Here is a 17,749-nt window from a genome sequence, read left to right as displayed (position 1 = left end):
TGTAAAAACATTAAACAATTTATCATCTAAGCTACTAATATATGTTATCCTATACATATACATGAAATACATTTGAAAGATATAATTAATTTATAATAATTTGATATCATTATCACACTTCACAATAATAGATTGGACTAACACAATTTCAAGATGTCTGTTAAATACATATTACTATTATAATACACAATAAGATGTACTTAACTTGTAAATTAGCAATTAGAATATATTTTTTCTTGCTTTGATAAATAATTATTTAATAAATAATTTGTCAGTATGTAATATAAAATAAATATGGATCTCAAATAAAAAAACAGTATATAAGTCTAACAAAAATAAGTAAAAGCTTGTAATTAAAATTATATAGGTACATTTGATTTTACAAAAATGAAGCACTCTCTTTAATCACACACATTCTGAGTTTAAATTAGAGTTTATCTGATTAGAACTGTATGTACAACTTGTTAAAACATATTGGTACTTCTGGTCTTAACAATAATAATAAATTAATTTAATTACTATCATATACCATTTAAATCTCAATAATGCACATCTATTGAATATCATAAGTTGTATAAAAGATTATACACTCTTCACTGAGTCTATATAAAACCCATCATATATAACAAAAACTACTATTTAAGCATTTACACTGTCTTCTCACATCAACAACCAACTCCGTTTGTAGATCATTACAATATTTTCGGTCAAATATTTCGGAATATTTATCATTTATTGCCTTTGCAAGCTGTTGACAGAAAAATAAGCTGGTGAACTGGTGTGTGAAACCGTAAAAAGTCTAATCTGCGTTCGAGGTGGTCCACTTGTAAGAATCTGAATCTGAACTCAGAAGATTCTCAAAACAACCTAGATAGGCATGTTGCTCTGGATTCTTGGTATCTCCTTATAATGGAAAAGATTGTGTTGTAATAATAAATATTAAATTATAGTATTACTAATATGAATTAAATAATGAACTACATCATTAGATAAAGTATACAAAATGTTAATGGTTAACAATAAAATATTCAATATACCTAAGAGTTCCATGATGGCTGAAGCTTGAATGCTTGAGACCAAATAATCATCTTGATCTAATGGTAAGTTTAATTTTAGTATTCCTACATGTGCAAATGTGCATGTTAAAAATAATTTGAGCAGAAGTATCTGTAATAAAAGTTGAATTACACAAATAATTGAAAAGTTTAACTGATAATGCTACCACTGTAAAAACCATATGCTGGTTAAATGTATGCCAAATCATTTATAAGAGACAAAAATAATTTACTGATAGTTTCTCTTGAGCCTAAATTAAGTTTCTGAAATTAATTCAAGAAAAGTTCTTTAATTTCCATTTCCACCAATATTTATTTTTTTTCTCAGCGCATACATATTAACATTTTTATTCTTATATCAAATTTCAAATTTTTATATAGCTGTGTATTTTCAGCACAATAAATAACTAAAGTCAAAATAATATGCAAGCTGCACATTATTTTTCATTAAAATAATAATAATATGATTATAAAAACAGATCAAGATATCTATTCAAGATCAAGATGGATAAAATAGAATCAATCATGTTGATAATCCTAAGTCTGTATGTACAAAAAGTGGAATGTGATTTCTCTACTATCTATAATTAATGGTAGTTGAATACTTAATTTTACAGCAAGGAGAGCGCTTTACTTCATATTTCTACAACTATGAAATAAATATCACCTTTAAATCTTTTTATAAAATATTTACATAGTAATTAGTGTTTTATCTCTTGTTTGAAGAACAACTTATTTCTATTTTTAGTACTAATGAAAAACTAGTGGCAACTTACTTCTATAAAATATAAATTATAAACAGTAAACTTAGTTATTATTCAAATATATATAAATATATATAATTAAGCTTTAATATAGTTTATACACTTTGCAGGCGTTTGTGTTCTAATAGTCATTCAACTATTTAACTTAACATAACTAAATTATATAATAATATAAAATTAGTTAATCCAGTCTATAAATTGCTTATTATTCAAGTCATACAAGCCTGAAATGTGATATTGTCAAACAAGGAAATTCCTGGAGAAGTTTTAAACAATCTACATTGTTATGACAACTTCATGGATTTTTTCCTCTTCTTGCTGTTGCTGCTGCTGCTGTTGTTGTTGTTGTTGCTGCTGCTGTTGTTGCTGCTGTTGTTGTTGTTGCTGCTGCTGCTGCTGTTGCTGCTGATCTTGTTCCTCCTGTTTTAAAATAACTATCTGTGGTGGTTGAGCAGGTTGTCTTGGAGCTGTTTGACCTATACAAGTAATAAAATTAAAATAAATATAAACAAATAAAGATAATACTTTTAAAAAAACATTAATATCCCTTACCATATTTTTCATGAATGCCTCTGTGTCGTTTTAATGCAAATCTATCAGCAAATGCAGCAGAACATATATCACATTTGAAGGGTTTCTCTCCAGAATGAACCTGTAATTAATAATAATAGGAAATATTCATTATATTATTACACTTTAATTATCAATAGTCAGAAATAATAATTAAATTAAAAATTGACACAAACCTTTGCATGATTTTTCAAGTGAGCAGCTTGGCTGAATGCAGAGCCGCATATATCACATTTATAAGGTTTTTCTCCTGTATGAATTCGCCTATGATTCCAGAGTGTTGCATGTCTTGCAAATCCTTTATCACAAACCTGCAATGAAAATATTATATTAGATAAATTTAGTATTTAACAGCCAAATCCAAAAATCTAAATTATAGAAAATGTATTTTATAGAAATCTATTGAAATCTATTGAATTATATGCTACAACTTCGCTGAGTTTGGTTTTAATGTCATACAACTAATTACCTCGCAAACATATGGTTTTTCACCACTATGTGTACGTTCATGATTTTTCAAATGTGGTGATTGTGAAAACTGCATACCGCATGTATTGCATCTGAAATTAGATAGAATTTTAGTATAACTGTATTTAATACGACTTATAAACTTAAATGCATTGTTTTTACCTATATGGTTTCTCTCCTGTATGAATTCTTGAATGATTCTTAAGATAAACTGCTTTAGCAAAAGCCAATCCGCAAATTGTACATTTGAAATTCTTTTCTCCACTATGTAATTTTTTATGAGACCACAAACTAGAATATCTAGAAAATGAACCTCCACAAATATTGCAATGAAAAGGTTTCTCAGCACTAAAATAAAAATAGTTATTATTAGAATATTACAATTAATATAATATTTGTTTCTTGTTTATTTCAGAATAATTACTTCGCATTTTGCAGTTTATTTTATTACCACCTATAAAAATAATTCCTGAGCCATTGCATTTGTGACATTTTGTAACTGAAGCAATATTCCTTTTCTTAACAGGATGATGTCCTTTAATAGATATAAAATCAATCAATAAATTATCATCAAAAAATAAAAAAGAACATTTAGATTTCATTTTACATTTCATATAAAATCTGTAATTGGTTTTCTTACCCGGTAATGGTTTTTGTCCAAGAGGTATAACATTTTGTGTCCCGAGATTGTCCATTGTTTGACCATCCTGTTGTTGCTGCTGCTGCTGCTGTTGCTGTTGCTGCTGACCTTGATTTGTTATTTCAGTCATTTCAAATTTAACATCACCATCAGGGGCAACAAAAATTTGTGTTGCAGCTAAAAATAGTAATACATGATAAAAAATGAATTACTAATATTACTTAATTGTTGTTTAATATTATGTGTTATTGACAATAAATGCTAGTTCTAAATTCAATAATTATTCATCAGAAATTATTTCTTTTTAAATCTATTATACCCTCATATATAATGATAATGTGTAAAAAAATATGTAATTATTACTATTATTTGAAAAATAAATTGAAATTAACAATATTGATAAAAGTAATTACCTCTAACATGAGAAACATTATCATTATTAATACAAGTTTCACATCTAATCAATTTCGGTCCTTTACGTTTTGGATTAATTATGATTGGTCCACCACATGTAATACATTTTTGGTTTTTATCTATTGTAACCATAGTTGATTTTGTGATTGCCAATTGTTGTTCTTGTTGTTGCATCGCTTGGCTTGTAGCCGGTTCTAATGTTTCTGTGGCCACAATTTGTATGGCTCCTGTAAAATATATAGTTTTTAAGCATTAATTATACACACTTACTAATAATTTTACAAATGTGCATTTGAATGCAATAATAATAAAAATATTGTATTTATTTTAAGTATTGTATGTATTTTAAGAACTTGTGCAGTTACTTTGTTTATGATAGATGCATACAAATTTATTATAATAAATAAAAAAAACTAGTGGGGTGGGTGGCATCGTGCCTTAAGGCAAATTGCTGGAACTTCCCGTACCGTAACGAAATGTTGAAGGAATACTGAATGTTTTCAAATAGATTATTATAAATACAATAAAAGTATTGTAACATTGTCTAATATTTAGAAGAATTCTATAAACTAAATTGCAGAGTTGAAATTATTTGTTTAAAGTATATTAGAACTATAGTCAGAATTAAAAATAAAATCTGAATTATTTTCGATATACAAAAAAATTAAAAAATTTAAAAAAAAAAAAAAAAAAAAAATGGAACAGAATTTTTTTTTTCCAAAATCAATTATTTTGTTAAGACAAGCAGAAAGTTCTTTGAATCAATTGAATCGGACGCTTAATTCTCTCAAAAACTGCCATTTTTTGTACATTTAGCTCTGTATCTCCGAAATGGCTGGGCCTGCCTTTGCGAAAAACTAATAACCCCTTCTCCCAATCATTACTAATCGAATGTTTTTTAGATCATTCAAATCGGATGCTCTGTTCTCTCAAAAACTCGATTTCTATTTTCTGCACTCTTTGCTCCTTATCTCCGTAACTGCTGGACCTGCCTTTGTCAAAAACTAATCAGCTCTTCTCCTTATCAATAGGAATCGAATGTTTTTTAAATTATTCAAATCGGTTAATCCGTACGCCCGAAAACGTGGGCGAAAATTTGTATCCATACATACATACACACACACACACACACACACACATCCATTTTTTCTGAGGTATGCCAAAACGTTCAGAAACCTTCAAAACGTCGAGAAATGTAAAAATTTTCAATTCCGATTTTCGGCCCATTACAATAACTTACCCTACGGGAAGTTAATAATGAATCAATTATTAATAATAACTGATGCCTATTTGAATGCAAAGTCACAACAAAATAATATGTGAATTTAAAATAGTTTATCCCCATAAAAATAAAAAATATCCTTTACTATTATTACCTTGTAATGTTCCCAAACTCTGTCCATCTTGCACCAAGTTTTGTGCAGATACTAAATTTTGAGCCTGGGCAACAACAGTAATATTTCCATCAGAATCTTGATCCTGATTATGAATTCTCTTGTGATGATTCAAAAGAGTTAAATGTGCAAACATTAAACCACAAACGTCACATTTAAAACTTATATTAGATATTGTATTCGGTATTCTTCCATCAATGGTAACTCCGGTTACCCCATTCTGAGCCAACTGCATTTGGTTAACTAAAGCATAGTTATAACCGAACGGTTGTGCAATATAACAGGTTTTATTATCATCAGTCAATTGAGCTAAATTTACAGTGCTGGTGTGTGCCTGGGAGGCTGGTGTCAATTTTTGAATCATATTTACATTGGTGTAACAGAATGTTGGAAACTCTTGTTGAACTTGCTATAAAAGAAGAATTAAAAGTTAGTAAAATATTTTAAGTTTACAATCTATCAATACTAAACTTATCATCTTATTAAATGATATTAATATATTATTTTAAATATATTTAGAATATTTTATACATTTCTTAAAAATTCTTAGATTATTATTTTGAGTGTTGAAATAATTTAACAAAAACTTGAATGTCTAGTGTAGAAATTCAAGAAAATATTTTTTTTTAATTTTTATCTTCTATCATATTTAAGAATATGTGTACTTGCTGTAAAAAAGAATTTACATTGAGTAAAATATTTTAAGTTTTCTATCTATCAATACTAAACTTATCCTCTTATTAAATCAAATTAAAATATTATTCTAAATATATTTAGAATATTTTATACATTTCTTAAAAAATCTATTATTTTGAGTGTTGAAATAATTTAAGGAAAACTTAAATTTCTATTGTAGAAATTCAAGAAAATAGTTTTTTTATTTTTATTTCCAAAGTTTAACCATTTAAGAATATGTGTACCAGAAGATTTTTGAAAATTTATGTTATCTTCGGAGATACAGCTGTTTGAACATGATAATCTCTTTTGTTTCCTTTTCCCAAAATTGTCTTTTTCAATACAATGCCCACAATTTTGCAAGTTCTACGTGATTTACTTAAAATTTTTGGAGAATCTTCTTTACAGACTTCCCTCAGGCACATACTAGCCTCATCTCAGTATTTTAATACTTACTATTTTTTGAAAAAAATCGAGAGACTCAAAGAAGAGATAAAAAATTGATCCTTTCTTTTTCAGTCACCATTTTGTCAAAAACCTATTCTTAAACTTAATCCAAAGTATATACCAATTGACATCATTCTATATTAATAATCTTTTTTGCAACTTTCCACTTCAACAACAATGGCTAAAGTTTTCAATTATTATCTCTATTTTGTTTTAAGTTTATTCTGTATTCTTGTAACATTGATAAAGAAATTATAAAAAAGATAATAGCATAAAAATTATTGGTCTTTTTTATGATTTAAATATAACTTTCACTAAATTCATGCCACTACACTAAAATACCACCTTAAGTCGAATGAATCATACCTGTTGATGTTGACTTATTTTTATTTGAGTATTATCAATCGTTTTAACTTGGGGCTTCTGGCCCATGTCAGCTTGCTGATATTGCAAAGTTGGTGTCGTTCCTCCAGCATTTTGTAAGGCATTTGAAGTAGTAAACATTGCAAGAAATTTTCAACTTCGATCCTATATAAATAGTGACTAATTAATAATTTTGAAATTGAACAAAGAAGAAATACTTTACAAGATAAATATTATACTATCAAGAAAGTGGAGGTGAATAAAATATTTATTTAACAAATATCAAGAAACAATAAATAACTGAATGAACAATATTCTTGAGATCAAAAGGATTTAACTAATTCTTGGGACTCAAAAAACAGGTTTATTAAAAAGCAAAAGAACTAATATTTGATTCAAAAGCATAACTTAGAATATCAAACATTTAAAAGTTGAGACAGCATAAATACAAATAATTATTCACTCACTATTACTAAAATAATATGTATTATTATAAACTGCAAAATATATTATGGTTACCCGTCAAAATAAAATATCTTACCTTGTAACAAGGAACAAAATTATTAAGAAAAACTTCTAAAAATAACTGAATGAACAATATTCTTGAGACCAAAAGGATTTAACTAATTATTGGCACTCAAAAAACATGTTTATTATAAAGCAAAAAAACTAATATTTGATTCAAAAGCATAACTTAGAATATCAAACATTTAAAATTTGAGAGCATAAATACAAATAATTATTCACTCACTATTACTAAAATTATATATCATTATAAACTGCAAAATATATTATGGTTACCTGTCAAAATAAAATATTTTACCTTATAACAACGAACAAAGTTATTAAGAAAAACTTCTAAAAATAACTGAATGAACAATATTCTTGAGACCGAAGGATTTAACTAATTATTGGGACTCAAAAAACAAGTTTATTAAACAGCAAAGAACTAATATTTGATTCAAAGGCATAACTTAGAATATCAAACATTTAAAATTTGAGACAACATAAATAAAAATAATTATTCACTCACTATTAATAAAATCATACATAATTAAAAACTGCAAAATATATTATGGTTACCTGCCAAAATAAAATATTTTACCTTGTAACAAGGAACAAACTTTTTAAGAAAAACTTCTAAAAAAAGTATTAGAAAAGAATTTACTTCATGTTATGTTTGTAATAATTAATTTATCTAGGCTGTTTAGGCTAAAATAATAATGCATAGTTGTGTCAAACATGTTTAAAAAAATATAAATATTTAATAATATAGAATGATATTTAAGAAACACATCGATATTACAAAAGAACACAATATTTTGTTTATTGAACAAAGAACGATTGTTTCTTCCTAAAAAATCATGAAAATAGGCAATAAAGCTCAAACATAAATATTGAGCGAGACCGCGATAAAACATGAGAGAATGTAAAGGAAATATATATTTCCTTTGTCAAAACGTACTTTAGAAATATGTTCTAAGGGGAAATTGTTGAGCAAGAAAGGGATAACGCATAAATAGAATAGCTGCGGCTACGATGCTTTGACAAATGACTCAAAACTATTAAATAACTCAAGATTTAAGTCCAATATGGATTAAATAGAAACACTTGACATTTCTATTTATTAGTAATAGATAAATATCGCTTACCTTAATTGTAATGTCAAAAATACACAGTAAAACAATCTTTTGTCTCGCTTTAATGGCGATTCGGCTTGTACATATTAGATAAATATGAAACGGAGATACATATGAAATGGCGACAATTAGACAAGGAGAACGCTACGACGCTATGGAGAATTTGCGTATCCGGTGGTACCACACTTATAATAACATTCGTCGTCTTGCCATCGTGAATTTATTTCAGAAACAACAAAGGCATAAACAGGTAAAGCTTGGTGTAAAATCTTTTTCCTCATTTATCATGGACTTGTTATATTTATATATATATTTGAATAAAATGATTTTAATTATTCAATTACTTATACTTAGAGTTATGCTGCATTATATTTATTAAATATCCATTTTTAGCATATTTAGCACTATTTATTACCTTTCATCAAACAAAACAAGTATTTAAAATAAAAGAACGCCACAATTATATCAATAATATATTTTTATCAATGGTTATTACCTAAAAATCATAATGCATTTTACATGCATTAGTTACGCTTATTCCATTTCACTCAAAATCAGTTAAGTTTACCATCTCTTCTTTGATGTGTTCTTTGGTGAGAAGTGGCAAGTGTGCAACTTTAACTTTAGAATTAACTATTTGTCGTTTGTAGTTCTGCTTTATTTCAAGAAATATTTTTTATTGTCAAAGTAAAATTGTTGCATATAGAAATCGCACAATAAACCCAATTTATATTGTAGTCTAAGCGTGGCTAACCAAGGTACCAAAAGGTAAGGCTATTCCCAAAAATACATAAAATGTGTTTCTGATTATCCAAGTTGCAATGATTGCTTTTGGAATGAAATTATAATTTCAATATATACCTTCTAATAACATGGAAAATTTGAAGTAGCTCTTTTTTAGCAATCTGCACATTTCGCAATAATTGAATTAACATTTTCACTATTATTTTAACGGTGCTGTGACAGTTCTCTACTATTATAGGAAAATGAGCAGTTCTGAGGAGGTCTCATGGATATCTTGGTTTTGTGGTCTACGAGGAAATGAATTCTTTTGCGAGGTTTGTCTTAAAATTTATTGAAGAATGCTAAATATAGATATTAAAAAAAAAACTTTTTGTAGGTGGATGAAGACTATATACAGGATAAATTCAATCTAACAGGCCTTAATGAGCAAATTCCACGATATAGACAAGCCTTGGATATGATATTAGATTTAGAACCTGGTAAATATTTTAGATGTAACAATCTTAAACTTTCTCATGAGTCATGATATAGAAGATAGCCATTAGTTTGAACAATTGGTCTTCTTAAACAATAATTTTTTTCTCTATGTAGATGATGAAATAGATGATAATCCAAATCAGTCAGATGCAATAGAACAAGCTGCAGAGATGTTATATGGTCTAATTCATGCCAGATATATTTTAACAAATAGAGGTATAGCTCAAATGATAGAAAAATACCAATCTGGAGACTTTGGATATTGCCCTAGAGTTTACTGCGATAGTCAGCCTATGCTGCCATTAGGTAAGTGGTAATAAATAATCTTTGTCCTTAGAAACTTAATTCACATATTTTTTTTATAAAGGTCTTTCTGATGTGCCTGGAGAGGCTATGGTAAAGTCCTACTGCCCTAAATGTATGGATGTTTACGTACCCAAGAGTTCAAGACATCATCACACGGATGGTGCCTACTTTGGCTCTGGCTTTCCACACATGTTATTTATGGTTCATCCTGAATATAGACCAAAACGGCCAGCAAATCAATTTGTACCAAGGTAAAAATAACAGTTTTTTCCCTATTTTACAGCCATAATCATCAATCCTTTTATTTAATTGCAGATTATATGGCTTCAAAATACATCCACTCGCATATCAAATTCAGCAGCAAGCTAACTCAACTTTTAAAGCCCCTTTGCGGATTCTCAACTTTAACAATGGAAAACGTTAGCTGTATAATGAAAAGTAAATTCTAAAAGCATAAAAATAACCTAATAATAAATTCATAATTTGACTTACATACACCTGTTTTTATATGGTATTCGTACATATATTGTTAAAAGTGATCTTTTCCTGCAGTAACTGATGAATTAAATGTTTAGTAAAATTAATATTATTTAAAAGTATGTAATAAGTTATAGGTAAACTATAAAATTTTATTGTATAAAAATACAAACTATTGTTTTCTTTATTTACCATTTAATTAGGTAGACTTTCACTCAAAGCTTGCTCCAATAGGGGTAATAAATTGTGTTTGTATAGCTCATGTTTCTCGCCATGGGTTATTTTAAGGATTTCTTGTGCATTTTTAAGTCTGAAACAAGTCAGTAAATACTAAATTTTAATTTTGAATTCAAGCATGAAATAAAAGCATTTTAAAATATACCTTTCTAAAGACTCTGGCTGATTTTGAAGAAGTAATATTTTTCCAAGTTTTAAATATAATAACCCCAAGAGTGGATGGAAATTACCATAATATAATCTACAAAAAAAACATTGAACTCACAAGAATGCCCCAAAGCCTAATTATTGTTAAATTCCCAGATAATGCTTTAAATATTCAGAATTTTAATTTCTTATTCTAATTCACCTGAAACCATGCAGTAATTGATTTCCATAACTTATTGCATCGTTCCATAAGCACATTTGAATTGCACTTTCAAAAGCCATATCCAATATTTTAACATACAAAATATTTTTTGGATGTAATATACCTGACATTTTCTTCAAGCAAATTTTGCATACATCTAAATCTGAAAATAAAAGTTTATGTTAATTTATAATTATATTTTATTACCATGTTTCAAATTTTTTACATGCTATGTCCTTCATTTCCTCTAGTTTCATTTCGATAAACTCTTTAACTTCGTGATATGTCTGCATATGTTCTTCAGAAACTTTTGTTGTACATTTGTTGCAAATTTTATCAGAAAATGATGCATCTATAGGTTCATCACAAAATGCATTCATGCAACATGCACTATTCATAAGTTTTGTTTCTGAATCATCCAAACAATGATAACAAGTACACAGAAAATAATATGTTGATTTCAGATCAATTCTTCTGGCTTCAGTTGTATTTAGTAAATCTATATATGAAATAAATATCTGCAACAAATCACTTAATTGAAATATGTCTTGATGGTAATAAATCAACACATTTTCAATCAGAATTATTTACCTCTGACCAATTTAGACTTGGCAAGTCTTGCAATGTTCTTATATAAAGAGTGGTTCCTTCAAAAACAACAACAGCGTTTGGTGTGCAAGAATGGTCAACAATAGAAATGCCTAGGTATATACCAGTTCCTAGACTGCACATTTCACCATCCAATATGTTGAAACCATTAACAGTTAACTAAAAATTAACCTGATTAGATAACTTGAACTCAGAAAAAAATCATATTAATAGAATATATAATTTATTGACAGAATTATTTTATAAAATTGAGAATCACTGACAAAACATTTAAGGACTAGATAAGGAAAATAAACAATAAATTATATATTTATATTTATCAAAATTCTTATACAAACCCGTCCATATAAACCCAACAACTCAGCAGAATTTGGCACTGGTATATCAACTAATAATTGTTCCAAGACAGCTTGTAAACTTTCTAAATGCTCCATTCGTTTCGAATCTAGCTTTATTTCAGCATAATCTGTACAAATAAATCATACAAACACAAATGAATTATTACCCAATAAGTTTGTGATTTAAAATTTGCCAAATATTCATATCCAAAATTGTACTTACGAGACATTAAATCTTTAAACCTTCTATAATTTGTACTTGTGTAATAGCCTTTTTCAAATTCCCCATTTTGCTGTAAAAATATAAATGATATATGTATAAGATAAAATAATTATTTGTTATTTCCCTATGATAAAGTTTCAAACAAAGTTATACTCATGTAGGAAAATAATCTTTAATCCCATAAAAAATATGTCTATTAATACATTCATTGTAAAAACAGTTGTATTATTCATTTCAGAGTAATCAGGTACTTATTGTAACAGCAAGGCTGAAAATGTAAAGTTTAATTACCTTTAACTTTATAATTATTCTTAACAGCATTCGAGCTGCATTTGGTATAATGCGTGAACCTGCCCTTCGAAGGCAAGGGCATTCTATTTTATGTATTGTCCAAGCCTCCTTTTGGCAAGCCCTTCCACAATAATACACATAATTGCACCCTGTACATTTTAATAAGTTTGTTCTAAAATAAAAAATAATGTTTAGCCTTTGAAGTAATAAGGAAAAAATGATACTTAACATACATTAAATGAGTGTTATGTTTAGAAATTATAATCTTTTGCAAACACACACTATATATGAAATAACAAGAATACAATGAAATTAGAATTATTTCATTAGGCAGGTATTTCATTTTTAACCATGAATTAGAAAAATAAAAAAGTGAATGATATAGCTGAAGAAAACTTCTCTCATAATTCATGGAAATTCATATGCATACCCGGCCATATAAACTCAACAACTCAGCAGAATTTGGCACTGAAATATCAACTAATAATTGTTCTTAATTTGACGATATAAACTGAGTTAAAATAAAATTTGAAAATATACTACGAGAGATTTTCCATTGTAAGTACATGAGTTTGAATTGGAAGCATATGTATTCTTTATTATCAGGAATAATGCAGATTATATGAAACTGACCAGAGTGTAGCTTTGTTCATATTTATTATAATATATATATATTATATATATATATATATATATATATATATATATATATACATATGTATATAAATCTGAAGCTTCTTATTTAATGCTTACTTTATATAATTATAATCCTTTGAAAACACACACTATATATGAAATAAATTAAATGATTTTGCTAATGCAAAGTCTATGAAATAAGTTAAAATGAAATAGGAACAGATAGTACGAGAGATTTCCCATTGCAAGTACATAAGGCACCGCTTAATGGGTTATCTTTATAATCGTGAAAAAATGCTGATTATATGAAACTGTCCAGAGTATACCATGTTAACACAGTTGAATTATATAGATAATTAATTTATTAAATAGTAATAAATGTATATAATTATTCTTGTTCGTATCTACACCAATGCAAAATTAACCGGTTTTTCAAGAACTGAATTATCAAAAAATTATTTATTTTGCAGACATTTAGGGTCTTGAATTACCTTTACAATGTCTGTAAAATAAATAAAAATTTCACAAAAATATTTGAATCTTTTGGCTGATTTAGATGGATGGATAAGTGGATGAATAGATAAGTTATATATATATATATATTATATTGAATTAATTGATTATATATATTATATTGAATTGATTTTATTTAATGCTTACTTTAAAAAACAGAAATCGCACCGCTCCTTCCGATATTTAGAATTCAACGCATAAACAAATGGCTTTTCAGTTAAAATACAGGTACCACGTTTAATTATTTCAGAAGACTTTAACTTCATTTGCACAATCGATGTTTTCTTATTTCAAAAAGGCTATCTTTTCCTAAAATTAATAACCACACAGGTATATATAACAGCTCAAATAAGCACGCATAAGCCTGTTTCTAAAAATAACAACTCTATAAATACAAGTATGAAGATCATACGAATTTTTCATCGGACGTTTACGATATTTACCTGTTCTAAAAATATGAATATGATATTATACTAGATTATTTTTATAAAAAACATGGAATGAGATCGCGAGCCGGTTATTTGCGGCTGCTTTTGACGTTTGATACAAATATTATTGAGTAGTATTGCCTGATTGACATTTTGATCTTTTTTACTTCATAGACAAAAATTTATTGGGAACTTCAAGTAAAATAGTCTAGACAAGATAAACATAGATAAACAAGTATTATATATAGATAAGCAAGTATAAATAGGTCGCTATGCCAGGCGATTTGCCGTTACATCGATTAAAATACGCAACTTTGATTATAGATAGCAGTACATGTACATATTGTAAATTAATGCCTGGTATTACTTCTACATTTGTACATAATCAATACAGCCATAAAAACTGAAAAAAATTTAATATTGGAAATAAGAACAAAACATACGAAATACAAAATATATTTTTAAATATATCACAGGCATAATTTTGAAGAATTATAAAATAAACAGAATTAGTCAGTTAGACTAATATTAATTAAATTACATATTTTTAAAGTACTATATATAAAGAAAATAAATAATATTAATTACTTAATGACTAAGTAATGATAATATATTAATAACTTAAAAACCAAGAAGAGAAAAGCGCAGGAGTATTGTAGATGGAATGACAAATTTAATCTAGTTTTTGAACATAAGTCGAATCAGAGCAACTTCGATTTTAGCCAAAAAATCTGACAATGGTCCCCCATTGCGAGAATTCTCGATTTTGTAAGATTGCTATAAAATAAAAACTATAGTCAGAGGGGTCTAAAAATTCCGATAAAAACTTACACATAGCAGTATAGATCAAAATAGGGCAAGGAAGGCGGCACAAACAACAACTCCTTGTTTATTTTATCTGTTGTTTTCACCCTGAAATAATACTGGTCCTCACATACTGGTACCTCATAAAATAATACTGGTCTAAAAGATTATGAAGCAGCACCAGTTTATCATAAGAAAAAATAAAACAGTTGATATAACACACGTACAGGTAAAAGAACTGGAATACTATTTTCTGTATTTGGTATAAAAAATTACATCAGCATTTATGAGCTTTACCATAAATTTGCATTTATTGAATGACAACTAGATAATATGAATATCACTGAGAAAGTAATAAGTTACATATAATATAATATAATTTTTATCTACATTACCCATAAATAATAGTTAAACTTCATAAAATGTAACTCAGTTCCAAGGATTTAACCATTTCAACCGAGAATCTTTCTTTAATGTATCTGAATCTAATCTCTTTTGATCATTTTTAAAATTCTCTGTAATCTGAACTTGTTTTTCAGTAATTGTAATATCTTTATGAACTATACATTCTCCATTTTCTTTCAAAAATGTTGCATGAAGATCTTTCTCCGTAGGTTCTCCATAGGGAAATACAATAGGCGTAACTTTTATTAAATGCTTGATTGTCCATAATCTTGCATTGTTTTCTGGTATGTTTTTTACTATTGCTATGTCCGTTTGCTACAAGATAATATTCTATATAACACATGTAATAACAAATAATTAGCATTGTTGATAACATTTAAGGAGGTATTCTAGTGTAAGAATTAAGAAAAAAAATCTCTTACTTCCATATTATTAAAATTCAACTATTTTAAAATATGTGTATGAGAGGATTTAAAAAATTTAAATTATTAAGGAGATACAGTTGTTTGACCATGATAATCCTCTTCCGTTTAATATTAAATCTTGGTTATTTTAAAATTAATAGATGCAATTACTTGTGGTAATAAAATCAGTTTTACAAGTAGTGATCATTGAATAATATGTAAATTATACCTTATCAACCAGTCCTAAATCTCTCAAGATTCGTCTTTCCCAATACGGTGTGCCTTTAACTGGTTTGACCCGTTGAACCCTAAATAATTTTGTTGGCTCATAGTCAGGATCTTTTTCATCTGGATGTCTATAATAGATAAGGTAAATTGTGTTACTTAATTATAAAATTAGTTAGAGATTTTTTTAAGTTATTTTTGAGGTTACCTTGGATAATAAGTTATTTGTCCAAATTTGACACCTCCTGCAAACTTTGGTCGAATATAATGTCTAACTAAAGGAATACTATTATTTTTTATAAGTAAGGATGAAATAATCATGTTTTTGCAGTATTTTTACGTAGGTTAATAACGAATGGTTAAAACTTCAATATTATGGCAGCACCGGTATTTCGAACCCTAGTTATCATAGATACAAACCAGTTATGCAATATTGCAATCGTACACCATTAGATGTCACTGACAGCACGTTCATATTATGAAATAAAACAAAACAGATCCCGCCATTTTAATTAGTATATTGACAGATGTAAAATAATAATAAATAAAATCAAATAATTACTAGTATTATTAATATAGCAGGTAAGATAGCATTATAGATATAATTCAATACACACAAGTTGATCTTTAAGTCTATAAAAAGTTTTACAAATATACTTTGCGTTTTTCTGACGTTTCAATTCCCTAAGAAACAAAATTTAACACAAAAATCATGCAAATTTCGTTTCAAGTTTTGGAGTTAACTCAAATTATGGCTAATAATAAAATTCCAAGTATTGATGCAAGAAATGAGCTTGCTGAGTTGGTGAAGCGAAAAGTTGAAATAGCTGTAAGTAAATTTGGAATAAAAATTAATATTTCTGTAAAGAAACTTTTTTATTCCATAAAAAAAATCTCAAATTATTATATGCCCTAAGCAAGTAAATTTTTCTTTAGGAAACTCTAGCAAATCTCGAGAGACAAATATATGCCTTCGAAGGTAACCTATAAACAAAAATAAATTTATAATTTATTGTCCTTGTTCTTATAAAATGTAATTATAGGATCATACCTCGAAGATACCCAATTATATGGAAATATAATTCGTGGGTGGGATAGATATTTGGTGTCCAATAATAATTTATCGATTAGTTCAAGTAATGCAAATAATAAAACAAACAATTCGAGTAATTCAAATTCCAAGCATGATAAAAGGAACAGGAAATTCAAAGAAGCAGAAAGGTTATTTTCTAAATCCTCAATCACGTCAATGGCAGTAAGTTATTTGTTAGATATGTGTATTAAAATTTGATTTTTCAAAATTATATAAATGTTGTTTATATAGGCTGTATCAGGACTCATAGAACCAAACGAACAAAAACGTAAGTTAATATATTATTTGCTACTACATTTATTTTATTTATTCCTGTATATAGTTTTTAATTTGAATTTTATTTGTTATTATTTTTGCAGATTTTGATTCAAAGAACTGAAATCGTTTGTTTTGATGCAATATATTTAAGTTTCAATAATTTAAGGATTTTATATTATTTAAATGTGATTATTAAACTAGTTCTTAAAAATATTTATTTTTTATGTATTTTATATATGCAATAAAATATTAGCATTAAATATTTTTGTTTTTATTTTGTTATTTATTTTAATTTAGTGTAAGTGCAATATTTTATTAGATTTTGTATTTTGTTAGAATATTCAATTACACAATTTTGATAATGTCATCTTGTAGTAAAAAATCATGCTTCAACTTATTATTTTAAATGCTGTTTACTGATTTGAATATTTTGGTATACAATTGCATTTTTTGTGTGAAAAAACTATTAGTTAATTTGATATTGCAGAAAATCGGGAGGAAA

General features: G+C 27.1%; 5 protein-coding genes across 6 annotated transcripts; 2 read left to right on the top strand and 3 right to left on the bottom strand.

Annotated features, from left to right (window-relative positions):
* Positions 1-1,932: 1,932 nt before the first annotated feature.
* On the bottom strand, positions 1,933-8,362 carry LOC113387719 (zinc finger protein 287-like). Its single transcript, XM_026625088.1, is given in 10 exon segments — positions 1,933-2,295; positions 2,372-2,471; positions 2,566-2,700; positions 2,859-2,949; positions 3,020-3,392; positions 3,498-3,674; positions 3,911-4,138; positions 5,288-5,714; positions 6,794-6,955; positions 8,256-8,362. Coding segments are annotated over 9 exon segments (1,869 nt in total). The 5' UTR covers positions 6,932-6,955; positions 8,256-8,362; the 3' UTR covers positions 1,933-2,095.
* A 666-nt stretch (positions 8,363-9,028) lies between these two features.
* Positions 9,029-10,509, top strand: LOC113387554 (casein kinase II subunit beta). 2 transcript variants are annotated; one of them, XM_026624889.1, is made up of 6 exons: positions 9,029-9,198; positions 9,397-9,488; positions 9,551-9,653; positions 9,766-9,957; positions 10,019-10,208; positions 10,273-10,509. In XM_026624889.1, the coding sequence occupies exons 2-6, from the start codon at positions 9,417-9,419 to the stop codon at positions 10,379-10,381; spliced, it is 666 nt and encodes a 221-aa protein (XP_026480674.1). In that variant the 5' UTR covers positions 9,029-9,198; positions 9,397-9,416; the 3' UTR covers positions 10,382-10,509. The 2 variants fall into 2 exon arrangements, with proteins under 2 accessions (XP_026480674.1, XP_026480673.1); XM_026624888.1 differs by having other exon boundaries at positions 9,033-9,198; positions 9,413-9,488.
* A 120-nt stretch (positions 10,510-10,629) lies between these two features.
* Positions 10,630-14,125, bottom strand: LOC113388311 (histone-lysine N-methyltransferase SMYD3-like). The gene is made up of 10 exons (XM_026625707.1): positions 14,074-14,125; positions 13,778-14,000; positions 12,482-12,653; positions 12,191-12,260; positions 11,968-12,095; positions 11,612-11,788; positions 11,247-11,538; positions 11,021-11,183; positions 10,817-10,912; positions 10,630-10,744 (listed from the first exon to the last, which is right to left on the bottom strand). The coding sequence occupies exons 2-10, from the start codon at positions 13,894-13,896 to the stop codon at positions 10,630-10,632; spliced, it is 1,332 nt and encodes a 443-aa protein (XP_026481492.1). The 5' UTR covers positions 13,897-14,000; positions 14,074-14,125.
* A 1,166-nt stretch (positions 14,126-15,291) lies between these two features.
* LOC113388310 (39S ribosomal protein L30, mitochondrial-like) lies at positions 15,292-16,228 on the bottom strand. Its single transcript, XM_026625706.1, has 3 exons — positions 16,105-16,228; positions 15,901-16,027; positions 15,292-15,582 (listed from the first exon to the last, which is right to left on the bottom strand). Exons 1-3 carry the CDS (start codon positions 16,215-16,217, stop codon positions 15,292-15,294), a joined length of 531 nt encoding a protein of 176 aa, XP_026481491.1. The 5' UTR covers positions 16,218-16,228.
* Positions 16,229-16,636: 408 nt separating this feature from the next.
* On the top strand, positions 16,637-17,368 carry LOC113388309 (chromatin modification-related protein MEAF6-like). Its single transcript, XM_026625705.1, has 5 exons — positions 16,637-16,725; positions 16,833-16,875; positions 16,940-17,151; positions 17,221-17,257; positions 17,349-17,368. The coding sequence occupies exons 1-5, from the start codon at positions 16,648-16,650 to the stop codon at positions 17,366-17,368; spliced, it is 390 nt and encodes a 129-aa protein (XP_026481490.1). The 5' UTR covers positions 16,637-16,647.
* Positions 17,369-17,749: the final 381 nt, after the last annotated feature.

This window comes from Ctenocephalides felis, unplaced genomic scaffold (genome assembly GCF_003426905.1).
Source record: "Ctenocephalides felis isolate EL2017-DRISC unplaced genomic scaffold, ASM342690v1 CF-g0.4_SCAFFOLD_03572, whole genome shotgun sequence".
NCBI lineage: Eukaryota > Metazoa > Arthropoda > Insecta > Siphonaptera > Pulicidae > Ctenocephalides > Ctenocephalides felis.
This window is presented reverse-complemented; position numbering and strand designations above follow the sequence as displayed.

Bases quoted from the DNA above. Each gene is read 5' to 3' on its own strand.
- LOC113387554 (XM_026624889.1), top strand. From the start codon at position 9,417: ATGAGCAGTTCTGAGGAGGTCTCATGGATATCTTGGTTTTGTGGTCTA. The intron at 9,489-9,550 runs GTTTGTCTTAAA...AACTTTTTGTAG, and splicing joins GAAATGAATTCTTTTGCGAG to GTGGATGAAGACTATATACA. The intron at 9,654-9,765 runs GTAAATATTTTA...TTCTCTATGTAG, and splicing joins GATATTAGATTTAGAACCTG to ATGATGAAATAGATGATAAT.
- LOC113388311 (XM_026625707.1), bottom strand. From the start codon at position 13,896: ATGAAGTTAAAGTCTTCTGAAATAATTAAACGTGGTACCTGTATTTTA. The intron at 11,789-11,967 runs GTTTGTATAAGA...GTTAATTTTTAG, and splicing joins TGTTGGGTTTATATGGACGG to TTAACTGTTAATGGTTTCAA. The intron at 10,913-11,020 runs GTGAATTAGAAT...TTTTTTTTGTAG, and splicing joins CAATTACTGCATGGTTTCAG to ATTATATTATGGTAATTTCC.
- LOC113388310 (XM_026625706.1), bottom strand. From the start codon at position 16,217: ATGATTATTTCATCCTTACTTATAAAAAATAATAGTATTCCTTTAGTT. The intron at 16,028-16,104 runs GTAACCTCAAAA...TATCTATTATAG, and splicing joins CAAATAACTTATTATCCAAG to ACATCCAGATGAAAAAGATC. The intron at 15,583-15,900 runs GTATAATTTACA...ATTATCTTGTAG, and splicing joins ATTTAGGACTGGTTGATAAG to CAAACGGACATAGCAATAGT.
- LOC113388309 (XM_026625705.1), top strand. From the start codon at position 16,648: ATGGCTAATAATAAAATTCCAAGTATTGATGCAAGAAATGAGCTTGCT. The intron at 17,152-17,220 runs GTAAGTTATTTG...TTGTTTATATAG, and splicing joins CCTCAATCACGTCAATGGCA to GCTGTATCAGGACTCATAGA. The intron at 17,258-17,348 runs GTAAGTTAATAT...TTATTTTTGCAG, and splicing joins AGAACCAAACGAACAAAAAC to ATTTTGATTCAAAGAACTGA.